The sequence below is a fragment of the Peromyscus eremicus genome, chromosome 7 (genome assembly GCF_949786415.1).
Source record: "Peromyscus eremicus chromosome 7, PerEre_H2_v1, whole genome shotgun sequence".
Lineage (NCBI taxonomy): Eukaryota > Metazoa > Chordata > Mammalia > Rodentia > Cricetidae > Peromyscus > Peromyscus eremicus.
The window spans coordinates 89,985,967-90,000,397 of NC_081422.1; the positions used below are offsets into that span (position 1 = coordinate 89,985,967).

General features: G+C 38.6%; 1 protein-coding gene across 2 annotated transcripts in view; it reads right to left on the minus strand.

Moving 5' to 3' along the window:
• Window positions 1-588: 588 nt before the first annotated feature.
• The window catches only part of Pls1 (plastin 1), a 101,376-nt gene continuing 87,533 nt past the window's right edge, over window positions 589-14,431 (minus strand). For both annotated transcript variants that reach the window (XM_059268382.1, XM_059268383.1), the window contains exons 12-16: window positions 11,097-11,211; window positions 7,210-7,343; window positions 6,251-6,374; window positions 2,514-2,638; window positions 589-2,282 (exon numbers count right to left, since the gene is read on the minus strand). In XM_059268382.1, coding sequence (XP_059124365.1) covers window positions 2,147-2,282; window positions 2,514-2,638; window positions 6,251-6,374; window positions 7,210-7,343; window positions 11,097-11,211 — 634 coding nt within the window. In that variant the 3' untranslated portion in view covers window positions 589-2,146. The remainder of the gene's footprint in view (window positions 2,283-2,513; window positions 2,639-6,250; window positions 6,375-7,209; window positions 7,344-11,096; window positions 11,212-14,431) is intronic.

Consider the following 14,431-nt stretch of genomic DNA (forward strand, 5'->3'; position numbering starts at 1 on the left):
GTGCTACCACGTCCTGGTGAAAACCTGAGTTTAATTCCCATAAAGGTGTAAGGAAAAAACCCAACTCCACAAATTTGTCTTCTGAGCTCCACATTTGTATGCATGCATGCCCATATATACACATCATCCACACACAATGATAAAAACATTAAAATTTTATAATTTATATTTTTCTATTTAAAAAAATTTTTATTTTATTGGTGTTTTGCTTGTGTGTATGTCTGTGTGTAAAGATGCTGGATCCCCTGGAACTGGAGTTACAGACAGTTGTGAACTGCCATGTGGGTGTTAGGAATTGAACCAGGATCCTCTGGAAGAGTAGCCAGTGCTCTTAACCACTGAGCTATCTCTCTAACCCCTAAATTTCTTTTCTTATATGAAAGAAAAAAAATCTCACCTACAAAGGAATAAAGTTTTTGTATTACTTCATTTAGGTGTTGTATTCTTTTATGGGAAATAAGGTTATAACAAACCAATACTGAAGGTTCTACATAATTCTTTAAATGAAATAAATACACATTATACATACACAGCATTTTATTAAATATACTTTGTGAGAAAAAGAACACTTTAAAGTACTAAATTCCATGTAAATCAGATTATCTCAGTAAATATTATGGTGAAAAAAAATCAAAGAAGCATGATTTAAATAATCTCAGAAAAAGAGCAAAAGCATACTTACATCTTCATATAAGAAAACAATCATCAAAATATAAAAGGCAAAGAAATCTCTTGTAGAAGAATATATTTTAAGAACTCCACCTGTTAGTATTTCATTAAAAAAAAGTCTACCCTAAACACACAGACACTCTCCCTCTTCACATAGTCTGTTTTGATCAGTGGAAGAGGAGGATGTAGACAACTCATTCACACAGAGATGAGTGCAGCACTTTCCTTGCATAGTAGGATTGCTCGCTGGCACTAAAGTGGAAGATGGGAACATATTTCCAGCTTCAACTATGAGCCAGATTTCTCTACCGCTAAAAATTCTGAAGAAAAGAGGTTTCAAGTTTTAACTCTTCCTAAGGAACACAGCCCTTAAATATTTCCAGTTTACACAGGGCCGTCAAAAACATGAAACTATGATGGACATTAGCTTTTATAGGCTTTCTACTAAAGTTATTCGGTGGGCATATTCTAATTCTGTAGGCATCATTACGACTAGTACTGAAACTAGTAAGTGTAATGTGATGCTAACAGGGCCATATCAATGTCTGTTGAGATGTTCTATCCAGTGTTTGGCTGCAAGTACTTTGAAAGGAATTAGGTGAAAAATAACTACATGCACGTTCATAATTAATATTTGTAAAAGATACCTTCACATATCCAATATCCACAAGCTGAAAGGTGTAACACACATTGTAGGGGCAAAATAAATACTTAATGGCTAGCTGACCACTTAATACATGCAATTTAAGAAAATCTGGGTAATTCAGATGCTTTAGGGAAATACATACATGTAAAATCTTACCAACCTTTAGTATTATGCTACATGTCAGAAATAAAGCTATATTATCAAACCAGGACATGTAAAGCAGCAAAGCAGTTACAGTCAAACTTTAAAAGTTCCTACAGCTTATGCAAGAGAGTGAACCTTGGGGTTTACTCAAGAATCAGTTTTCATATTAAAAAAGTTTAATGTTGATGAACTATACTTATCTCTTTAAATTTTTATACGAGATAGAAATTTACAGAAAGGTTACAGTTTTAGATCACTTTACATAGGGAAAAAAACAAGAGGATTAAGTTGGATTATGACTTTAGGTATATTTGTGATCAAAATTAAATAACACTTCAAAAAAAATCCAAACACATTTAATAGCAGGACCTGACAAAACTTTATACAGGTCTTTTTCAAGCTATGAAAAAGAATGATTAGTCTTATTTTGGTAAGACCTTTAGGAAATAAAATAATTCAATTATGAAATAGCAGCTTGATATTCCTGTATTGGTATTGATTGTTAAAGTAATTGTGTTATCCAAAAAGGTTGACAAATTCTAACTAGTATGGACAGGACATTATTCATTTCTGAATACAGAACCATTTTGAGCACAGACACTCTGATTTTATACCCACTACATTTTAAAATTCTGTAAACTGAGACATTCGATGTGTTTAATGTGGCAGATCATAGTAGATGTTTCATCATTTGAGTCTGTTCAGTCCTTTTCCCATTAAGCAGGCAAACACTGTCATAACCATCTTTGGTTTGACATCTACGAGGTCATCAGGTAGCGCATAGATCCGGGCACCAATCTTCCGAGCAACTGAAATGGCGTACCTTGAAAAGACAAGAAAGACATCTTGGGATTTGTTATCTACCATGTTTTTGATTAATACATTTTAAGAAAAGAACCTTTTTATGAAATTAACTTTACAAAAAGGTTTAGGATGTGATCTTTTAAAAATATATTCCCCATACAAATTGGACTTTAAAAGGTAAAAACATCCCTTGGGAGATTTTAGGTGACGAGAAGGTCACTGTGGTCTAATACAAACCAGAAGAGCTTACTTAGCATTGTTCAGCTTGTCTTCATCAGTAAGGTTTTCTCTCTTGATCATTTCCTGACGAACCGCATTTGGTGCAATGGCATCTATTAAATCTAAAACAGGCAAACTTGTACTAATAGATTTATCCTAGGAAATAAAGATAAACATGCATGAACATCTTACCTTTAATTTTCACAAATGTCAGCCTCTTCTGGTCATAGTCACATAACTGAAACTAACTTATACATTTTCTTTGTACTTAATATTATACTTTTTTGCAACCAACACATATAGTAAACCATTTAAATATGATTTTCCTTCAGTCTTCATGTAAATTATACTGTATAGAGAGTTGCCTCAGACCTGAATATGATTTATGTGTGTGATAGTTCCTACTTGTGCCAACTGTAACATCTATCCTATAGAAAACAACTTTGAGATGGAGTTGATGCGTTTTAAATTAATAATTTTATTTTTTGTGGACCATGAATTCCTAAGACTTCAGTTAGTATTTTGAGAAAGAGCAGTCAAATAATGAAAGGGACCCTCATGTTTATAAATACAGCATTCTTAGTGATTTAAATGTTTTGTCATTATTTTTCACTCCGACATCCCAGAAACAAGTGAACAATATCCTCTTTTAATGATGAAGTGCATAAGTCCAAAAGATCAAAGGGCTAACACAGCCAATAACTACAAAGTATTTGAACTGTGACAGTCTAACACTAACAACCAAGATACTCCATTTGCAGCTACTTCCAGAGTGAATTAAAATGGACTTAAAATTGAAAATTAAAAATTAGGGGATAGACTATTGGAGTTAAAATAAAAAATCCTGACAGGAACTGATTTTGTAACTTGCCTGCTCATGGACAGATGATCTGTTGTTCTCAGCTTGAATAATGGCCTCTATTGCTTGCCTACCCCAAACTGGCCCACTCCTTAGCTCTCTCAATTTTAACAGAACTCATAGTTTTGCTGTGTCCATAGCTTTCATGCGGACATGAGCTTCAAGGAAAGCTCTTACCATCCAGTGCGCTAGGAATGAACCTGCACTGAGTGTAAATCATGCATTCAAAACAAACCTTATGTGGAAAGAATACAACACATAACCAGAGGTACAATATAGCTACATATTAAAAATTCATAGGAAAGGGCTGGAGAGATGACTGAGCAGTTAAATAGCACTGGCTGCTCTTCCAAAGGACCTGGATTCAATCCCCAGCACTCATGTGGGGGCTTACGACTATCTTTTAACTCCAGTTCCAAGGGATCTAAGCCCTCTTCTGACCTCCACAGGCACTAGGCATGCACGTGGTGCATAGACTTACACGTAGGCAAAACACCCACAATTATAAAACGTTGACGGTGAAGGGGTAGCTAAGAAAAACCCGGGGCCGTCTAAGATGAACGGAGCAGTTCTAGCCTATTACCACAAGGAATTTACTCGAGCCTAAGTTAATTAGGCTTTCAGAATCAACAGCTTTTTCTGAAAGTGAATGAGAGGATGAACCGTCTGTCATAACCAGCACTGTAACTAAGAGGAGAATCAGCTCTGGCTGTAGTTGGCGTATTATAAATGGCAAAGCACTAATGGGGGTGGGGGGGGGGGGGACTGCTGGCTCCAAGAGTCCCGAAGTCTAACCAACCTCTACATTTCTGCTATTGTAGCCAGTACCTTCCTCTTTAATCTAAACCAATTTACATTTCTACTCTTGAATCCAGAAACACCTTTACCTAAGCTCTGGGATGGGAATGCCACAGGATTCTTGGCCATTATTATAATGAACAATGTTTTTTTTTCCCCCTCTTATTTTTCATGTTTTACCCTGAAGAAATTTTTTACTGAATTAAATGCAAAGTGTAAGTTTCTAAAGATTTTATCAGATCTTTAAATAATGTTTCCAAGGAAACAGACCTATCTTCTAACTCCCCTAACTTGGACATTATCATTGAAAGTCATTTTATTATTGCAAAGGGATAGAGGACATTGTAAAAAATCCCTAGTTCCATATATAAGTACATTTATAACACTTTCCCTTTAAGTTAAGCATAAAGAAATTATATAAGCAAAAAGTCTCTAGAATCTTAAAAGCGAATGAAACCTAGAGCTTAGCCTGATTCCCAAGATAAAGAATTGTAGCATCTCTTTCCTTTGATTCGATACTCTATTTCATTATTCTTCCTGTTGTTTTTAAAAATAAAAGTGGAAAAAACAGGGATATGACCAAGAGAGTTTTCTAAAAGACTTATCAGGAATCCCTCCACATCTGATGCCCTTTATATATATAGGCAGTGCCATTAGTATAGCAAGCCCCATTTATTGAGCCCTTACTGTGTGCCAGACATGCTTTTAGGGCAAATTTGTCCCCCAATCTTGACTTACTCTGTTTTGTACAATGTGCTTTAGAAACGGTCCTCTCAACATTGCCTTTACTCAAGATGGATGATTCTAGCTTGTTATCTCCCTCTTTTGTCCACCAGCTCAAATCGTTCATCCAGCTGATGTTCAGATCAACTTGCTCTTTTTTCCTTTTTTAGGTTTTTAAATGTCTATTATACTGAGTTACTTAAGGCCATTTTCCTGAAGGTACATAATGCACTTCAAGCCTATATCCCACCATCAAATCTGTATTCTCTGTCACTCTCCACTGACTACTGAGTTAGAAAGGTCCACCAAACTGTACACTTGAGAAAATCAGTTGTATTGCTTGAATACCTATTTTACATTTAAATTGTTTTATTTTATATCTAAAACATGGAGACATCAGACTGAAAGTTACTTTAAAAAAAATCAACAAACAATAGTGTTTCTAGTGTCCTCCAATATATATATATATAAAAAAAAAAGATGTAACTGAATTAGGCCTCAGAGAACATCTTTCCCAAGACCTATTCTGTTAAAACCATCTGGAGCCTTGCTTTTTGTAGTGACTTAATTTATCAATGTATGATGTTTCTGCTACTCTCAAATACTGTTAAATATATAGAGCAAAGGCAAAGAAAGGAATAAAGATGGATAGGTGTCTTTAAAAATAGCTTAGTGTTCCATCTATTGGCACTTTTAAAACTGTTTTGAAAAACAGAAATTGCTGTGTTTTTTTAAACATATAATAAAAATCACAAACATAAGGGTCACTGAATGATATGTTCAAGCAGACATGCTTATTTGTAGCTAACACCAGCTTGCATGCAACAGCAAAACACAATGAAAATGCATGAAAATTAGTGGGTATGTTTGTCAGATGACATTCTCCGTGCTTTATGAATCATCCACAAATGCTCAGAAGAAAGTGTTAAGTGCACTATGAAGCCGGATGATGAGAATCGTTTTTCCTACCAGTTTTCTCAATCCCCACTTGAATCGCTTTGGCTGGCTCTGTATGGCTCGGAAATGATGCCAATACAATTCAGAGACTGCTGCTAGGGAGCACAAAACATTACAGGTCCTATATAAACAACCAACACTTGGTAGCTTCTTTTTTCATTTGACAACTGGATTTTTGGCTCAATTCTATTTCTAACATCAGATTACCACATTAAGTGCACTAACCTGCATTTATATTCAATAGATAACCAATCAAAAATATAAGAATTCAAATTATTTCTAGTTTACACATGCCAGATAATTATTACCCCTATTCTGGGTTATATGTTTCTTTAATAAAATACTAACATAATTCTGAACCTCACTAATGTAATTCTCATTAGAAGTCCTTTCCATGAAACTTAGATAAAACTTTTAAAAGATCTTGTTACCTTGAAGCTGGAAATAGAAGTGCTTTTGTTTGCACTTTTGAGAGTCTGATTGACCCATTTAATAATAATATCATCACTGACTTTTTCACCTTCTCCAAGATCTGATAACACCTTCAATGTGTATCTGCAACAGAAACAATATGAACTTGAGATAAGGGGATAATCTGTTTTCATATCATTTATATCAACATTTAAGAAATAGCCAGGTGGGCTGGAGAGATGGCTCAGAGGTTAAGAGCACTGACTGTTCTTCCAGAGGTCCTGAGTTCAATTCCCAGCACCCACATGGTGACTCACAACCATCTATAATGAGATCTGGCACCCTCTTCTGTATACATAATAAATAAACAAATCTTTAAAAAAAATAGAAAAGAGAAGAAATAGCCAGGTGTGGTGGTGTACGCCTACAATCCCAGCACTTGGGAGGCTGAAACTAGAGCGTCGAAAGTTCCTGTCTCCAAAAATTAAATTTCTAATTTTTGGTTATACTCACAAGTTACAAAGCTCACTAATAAAAACCAAACACTGCCAGACAGTATTTTTAAAATGTAAAGCAATTCCTTACAAGGCCATTTTAACAACCATTAGTAGAAAGTGATTGTAGCCGGGCGGTGGTGGCGCACGCCTTTAATCCCAGCACTCGGGAGGCAGAGCCAGGCGGATCTCTGTGAGTTCGAGGCCAGCCTGGACTACCAAGTGAGTTCCAGGAAAGGCGCAAAGCTACACAGAGAAACCCTGTCTCAAAAAACCAAAAAAAAAAAAAAAGAAAGTGATTGTATTACTAGAGATGAACCCATTGTAATTTTTGAGAATATATAAGCAAATCTTTTACAGAATTAACTTATTTCACATTGTATATTTCTTATGTAGGTTCACGAGGCTCCAACACTAGCTACGTCTTTAGTTCCAGTGATTCGCTGAAGGAAACTCGGGGTTGCTATCAAGACAGGTGCCTTTACCTTCTCATCAGCTGCCACACCAGTGCCAGGGTCAGCGTTGCATTCCCCTCATTTAAGTCCTGCCCAGCAATGCCAACCAGAGAGAATTTGGCCTCGTTCTTCCCAAGCTCTACTGCGTAGTTACAGTTTTCGATCTGGAAGGAAGCAGAACGGTTAGTATGAAAACAGATTGCAGAAACACTCCTAGACTATGCCAACCTAGTCCAGCCACCTGAGAAGCAACGGCAATGGCACTGTGTGACCAAATTTCATTTCACAACAACCCAGTTGACAGGGAAGTGACCAAAACAACAAAGGGATTCATCTAGATTATGAAAATGGCTGAATAGGGTTACGCTGTCCTCCAACCCCAAGTCTTGACTGCAAATCACACCGTTTATTAATGAAAAGTCTATGACTAAAAACTCTTATTTCACGCGTTCTTCTGAAATTCAGGTCCTTGCCCACTTGATTCAGCAAAGGCTTTGTCAGGGCGTTTCTTCCTAGATAAGATACTCTACCTTGGAGGGAAGTTTCTTAAGACAGGGTGTTCTAAAGGGAAGCTCCTTAAAATTCAGGAAGTCTCGGAAACTGACCAGATTCACTGGGCTCCTCCCTCCCCAAGTAAGGGTGCTGAGAGATTGCGCCGGAGTAGCTGACCTGCTTAGAAGAGGCTGAGACCAGCTGAGCTGCTGGGAAAAGAACACTCTCCGCCCCCTTAAGCTGCCTGCAGGCTGTGCAGTGTGGGCCAGGTTTCCAGCTTTCGTGAGCTGTCACCCAAGCTGGGGTGGGCACTGGTGTCATTTCCGCTCCTGTGAGTAACCCCTCACTCATACTCTTGTAAGTAACCCCAATAAAACTCATTGGCTCACCAATTTGGACTGTGGTGGTGTCCATACTTTGGCCTGTCATCAGTATTCTATCTGAAGTGAGAAGATGCTTGCTTGCTCAAGTCACCCCAGGAATAAATAGTGTCACCCCACAGTAGCTCAGTGGTAGAGCACTTTCCTAGTATGTGTGAGGCCTGGAGTTCAATCCCAAGAATCACAAAACATAACTAAATAGTCTTAACTATACCAGCCAATTAGCTAACCCTTCTTAACTTCCTTAAATTCATGCATGGACTATGTTATACTTAGTTTTTATGTGTTTTCTTTTGTTATGTATCAATTCCCTATAAAAATGTTCAGTACAAATCCCTACCATTCTCTCCACACTTCAGCTTTTTTCTCAGCACAGTGCCATCTACAGTAAAAAAGACGACTTATGAACACTTGTGGCAGTTTGAATAATGTCCCCATAAGCTTATATATGTGCATCTTAGTCCCCAGTTGATGAACTGTTTAGAAGGATTAGGAGGTGTGACCTTGGAGGAGGCGTGTCACTGGGTTTCAAAAGGCCACAGCAAGTCCAACATCTCCCTCTGCCTGCTGCCTAAAGATCAGAATGTAAAGCTCTCAGCTACTGCTCCAACACTGCCCATCTGCTTTCTACCGTGATGATAATAAACTAAACCTCTGAAAGTATAAGCAAACCTCTAATTAGATGCTTTTTGTTTGTTTGTTTGTTTTGTTTTTCGAGACAGGGTTTCTCTCTATAGTTTTGGTACCTGTCCTGGATCTTGCTCTGTAGACCAGGCTGGCCTCGAACTCACAGAGATCCACCTGGCTCTGCCTCCTGAGTGCTGGGATTAAAGGTGTGCGCCACCACCACCTGGATAGATGCTTTCTTTTATAAGAGTCGCTGTGGTCATGGTGTCTCTTCACAGCAACAGAACATAAGTAATACAAATGCCAAGTAAATCATTCCCCCTTCTACTTACTCATTAAAAACTAGGTTAAGTCCTTTCTAAATGTTTGTTTTGGTCCAGTCTCTACAGAGGCTTCTGAGTGATATAGGTATCAGAGGTACGCTTTTTCTGTTTTTTCTGTTTTTGCTTTAGTTGTGTGTATGTGTGTGTGTGCAGGTGTATGTAATGTGGCATATGCATGTCACAGCACTCGTGTGGAGGCAGAGGGCAACCTCAGGCACCAGTCCCCCCCTTCACCTTGTTATTCTGCTGGGTACCCTAAAGCTTTGGTGATTCTCCTGCCTCCTCCTTACACTTCCCTGTAGGAGCACTGGGACTATAGACACTGATGCTGCACGTCCAATTTTTATGTGAATTCTTGGGATTTGAACTCAGGTCCTCACGCTTGTAGAAAGGACCTTTACTCACTAAACCACCATTGCAGTACTTTCCCCTGAGGTATTTCTACTCTGAGGAAACTGTAAGCTCTAAAATCTTTTCTTTTTCTTTTTCAATTTTAGCATTTGGGTGTTTTGCCACATGCATGTAGTATCTGAAGAAGCAAGAAGAGTGCATGGGATCTTCTGAAACTAGAATTACACATGGCTGTGAGCCAGCATGTGGCTGCTGGGAATTGAACCCAGGTCCTCTGGAAGAGCAGTCAGTGCTCTTAACTGCTAGGCCATCTTTCCAGCCCCAGATCTTAAAAACTTATCACACAAGTAGAAATAAAAGGTGTTTACTAAATACATTTTGGAATAAATACTAATTAAGAAAAATAGTATAATTGGATTCTCTTAGTTTTCTTTCCTAAGTTAGTCAAGACTCCATTCATTTGAGCCAGAGATGCGCACACACACACACACAACTAATATAATTTTTTTACTAAAGAACTAATTCTAGTACTCATAATTATCCCTTCTTAGCATATTTAGTATAAATAAGCACTACGGGGATGTATATAATTATGATAAGTGAAATAAACTTCTAGTTTACAAAATACATTTATTAGTATGAACAGGAAGAGAGAACAGTAGGGATGAATGGGAAACTTTTCCAATTAACTAGGGTCATGGCTTCTGTGTGAAATGCGTTTCAGTAAAGGCAAATTCTTAGGAAAGCTGATGGTAAGAAGGGCGATGGGGTTGCTAGTTAGAGTCTAAGATGATGCCGATACAACCAGTAAAGAATAGGAAGCCACAAATTAGTGCTAATGCACAGGAGGGGGTGGAGTCTATCTGGGGTAGCATTTGGTTTTAAATCTGCTACACAGCGCCACACCCAGCTTTTTACATAGGTTCTGGGGACCGAGTTCAGGTCCTTGTGTTTGTACAGCAAGCACTTTCCCAACTGAGCCATTTTCCCAGCCCGACTTTCTAGTTTTTCATGAGATTAATAAGCTGAATTTTTAAGGTCAAAGGACTTATTAAACATTCTTGTTATATATTACAAAGATTCTAGAAGTGTCATACAAAGGAACACTTTTTCTACCACTTCATTTCTCAGCAACGTGCTTCCCACCACTGTCCATTTCCTTCACCCTCCACCTCTCTTCTAGTTTCCTGTGACAAAATTCAAACATTTTTTGGATTCCGACTCAAATACAACCTCCTGCATGAAGCCAGTTGGACAGGGTAAGGCGTGGCCCTTTTCTCTTCAAAACCCACAGTACCCATTTTGCTCACGGTCCCTGGTACGCGTATCTTAGTACCGTCATTTCTATAGCACTTCCTAGGCAGCAGCTCCCTGGCTTTTTCCTATCATGCACTGCCCTGTGTGGGTAGTAAGAAGGCAGAATACAGCTGATGAATAAATGAATGAGTGAGCAGTTAAGATTCAGCAAGTTGTGGCAATTACGGCAGAAGAGTGCACTTAGGCTGCGTCTCAGTAACAGAAGTACCACAACCTGCTAGAGATGAAAACACGGTAATGAAGTGTCGGCCTGGGAGGACTGCCTTGCAGACACTTAATAACCGAGCTGATAAAGAACCCGTTAAGCTTAGCACATCTGGAGGTGAAATAAGTCTATAGGGCACAAATCACACAGCGACATCTCTAAGACGAAACCCTTGGCTTTACATCAGAGCAACAAGCGCAGAGCTACAGTCACTCCACTCGCCTTCTTCATGTTGCCCCCGAGAGCAGGGTAAGGAGGCTTGTTGACCTGGCTCCAGTTGACCGGCACTCGGATCATCTCATAGAGCTGAAAGATCACCAGCGCATCGGCAAGGTCACTAAAACAGGAAGGAAACGCGTACAAGAGAGTGAAAATTGTCCCTTACTATAATGACACTACAGATGGATATGTGTCTTTAAAACACAACAGTTATTCAAAGCTTATAAATGACAAGGCATCTCATTTGACCTCAAACTCAACCTAAGAATCTGTCCAACTTTTTCATGTTTACAAGGCATTTGTACATATACACACACTTGGATACATGAACACACACACACACAGATTCTTATTACCACTGTCTTTATAAATTTGAAAACAAATGTCTAGTATTATAAAGACAATTGAGTCAACTATCCTTACTATGGACTCCTGGGCTGCCCTCAGATATGTTAAATTTGGTCTGAAAATACTGATATAAAAAGTTCTACAAGATACATTAAGTATTTAAAAGCAAGTGGCAGGATACGCATATAGTTTGATCTCAAAGTTTTATACATATGTAAGGACTGCTAAGAGCGACCACTTGTGAGGGAAAAGGGGAATATGAGAGGGAACAAGGGGGAATTGCATGTTTTATTTTATCCAATACACTTACATTGTTTGAGACTTATACAATAGAATGAGTTCATGTGTTGATTTTTTTTAAAACTTTAAAAATAGTTATAGGAAAATTACAGCTATTCAGTGGGTAGCTGTTCCTGTTCAATAATAAATGTTAAGAGGAACGATTTTATAAGGAAGTAGGAGTTCTGAATGTAAGAATACTAAAGAACACTGTTACTTTGGATTCAGACAAATACATTCTCCAAGAAGCTTAAAGTCTCTCAAGTCTGTTTTCGGCTCTTGATGTGAAGGAAATTAAGCAATATCAATGCAGTAATTAGTAGTTCTGGGAAGGAATGCGTGGCCTTTCTCCTCCAATAGCTTATCCACTGGCTGTGTTCTGCTAAGGTTCTTATCAGAGTTGTTTCCTTCTCTGGGCACACACCATGCAGCAGTAAATGAATGAAGTCAGGCTCTGTGCTAAGCAATAGAGACATCTAATGTACAGTTATTAAGATCTTAATGGACTATCTAAAAGCACATGAGCATTTTGTATGTAAAAAGATACCACTAAAGTCTTTGTGTAAGTTCTGGAATTTCACCTATTTTTTTTCTTTCTTTCTTTCTTTCTTTCTTTCTTTCTTTCTTTCTTTCTTTCTTTCTTTTCTTTTTACTTTAAATGCATTCACCCTCCTTCTTATTTACTATGGTATTATTTTATTATTCATGTTCTGCACATTAGAGACTCAGAGAGCTGAATAATTTCCAGGGACTTCACAACAAATTCCAGAACCAAATGGTGGTAGAAAAGTTCCAGGACTAATAGTTCCAAACATATATTTAATAGCTTATTTAAAGAAAAGAATATTTAGTTAACATCAGTGTTATAGTCATCTTAGTTTCTTTGGAACCAACTAAGTATATTATAGGTGGGTTACTAAGTGCTAAGGATGGGTTAGGAATATAACCAGACCCAAATTCACAGATATATGCTGCTGCCTATTGTTTTTCTATCACCAACAGTTTCTTTAAGATTATGTTACTTTGGAGATCTTCTGAAAGTGAAGTATCTCTTTCTCAAGAAAAAAAAATGCATATGCCTTGATTCCTTTACTAATATTTCAGGAAAGATATCATAATAATAACCAAACATCCTTTAACTAAAAATTTGATCAATTCTCTTTTTTCAACCATTGAGAACTTTAGTGTTCTCAACATTTATAAAAGTTATCTTGACTCTCAAAACTCTTAATCCTTTTTTTACATGTGTGTGCGTGTGTGTTCACGCGCACATGCATATACATGCATTTACATGTGTGGGAAGTGTGTACATATTCATGTACACATGGCCACCAGAAGACGACATTAGGTGTTGTTTCTCAAGAGCTCTCTACCTTGTTTTTTGAGACAGGGTCTCTCACTGGTCTAGCATTCGCCAAATCGCCTACACTGGCTGGACTGCCTCCTTCTGGTCTCTGCAGGCACTGCACACACATAGTACCAAGACAAACAAGCAGGCAAAGCCACCCATACTCATAAAATAGTAGTAGTATTCGTAACAGCCTGAACCTGGAAACAACCTAGATGCCCCTCAACTACAGAACAGATGAAGAAAATGTGGTACATTTACACAATGGAGTATTACTCAGCAGTTAAAAAAAAATGACATCATGAAATCTGCAGGCAAATGCATGGAGCTAAAAATATCCTGAGTGAGGTAACCCAGACCCAGAAAGACAAACATGGTATGTACTCACTCATAAGTGGATATTAGGTGTAAAGCAAAGGATAACCATGCTACAATCCACAGCCCAGAGAAGCTAGATAACAAAGAAGACTCTAAGAGGGACGCATAGTTCACTCTGGGAAGGGGAAATAGATGAAATCCCCTGGGTAAACTGGGGATGGTTAGAGGGGGTAGAAGGGAGAGGATGGGGGATGGGAACATGAGGGATTTGAATGGTTGAGTTGAGGGAGGGACAGAGAGGGCTAGCAATGAAAGAGATATCTTGATAGAGGGGGCCATTATGAGGTCAGGGAGGAACTTGGTGCCAAGAAAACTCCTAGGAATCCACAAGGATGACCCCAGCTAAGACTCCTAGCAATAGTGGAGAGGGTGCCTGAACTGGCCTTCTCCTGTAATCAGATTGGTGACTATCCTAATTGTCATCACAGAACTTTCATCCAGTAACTGATGGAAGCAGACGCAGAGGTCCACAGCCAACCACTGGTCCAAGCTCCAGGAGTCCAGTTAAAGAGAGGGAGGAGGGATTATATGAGCAAGGGGGATCAAGATCATTGATGGGGAAAGGTCTACAGCCAAGCACTGGTCCAAGCTCCAGGAATCCAGTTAAAGAGAGGGTGGAGGGATTATATAAGCAAGGGGATCAAGATCATGATGGGGAAACCCACAGAAACAGCTAACTGGAGATTGTGGGAACTCATGGACTCTAGACCAACAGCTAGGGAATCTGCATGGGACCAACCTAGGCCCTCTGCATGTGGGTGACAGTTATGTATCTTGGTCTGTTTGTGGGGCCCCTAGCAGTGGGACCAGGATCTGTCCCTGGCACATGAGCTGGCTTTTTGGAACCTATTCCCTATGGTGAGATGCTTCACTCAGCCTTGATGCAGTGGGGAGGAGCTTGGTCCTGCCTCAACTTGATATGCCATGTTTTGTTGACTCCCATGGCAGGCCTTACCCTTTCTGAGTGGATGTGGGGTGGTAGGAA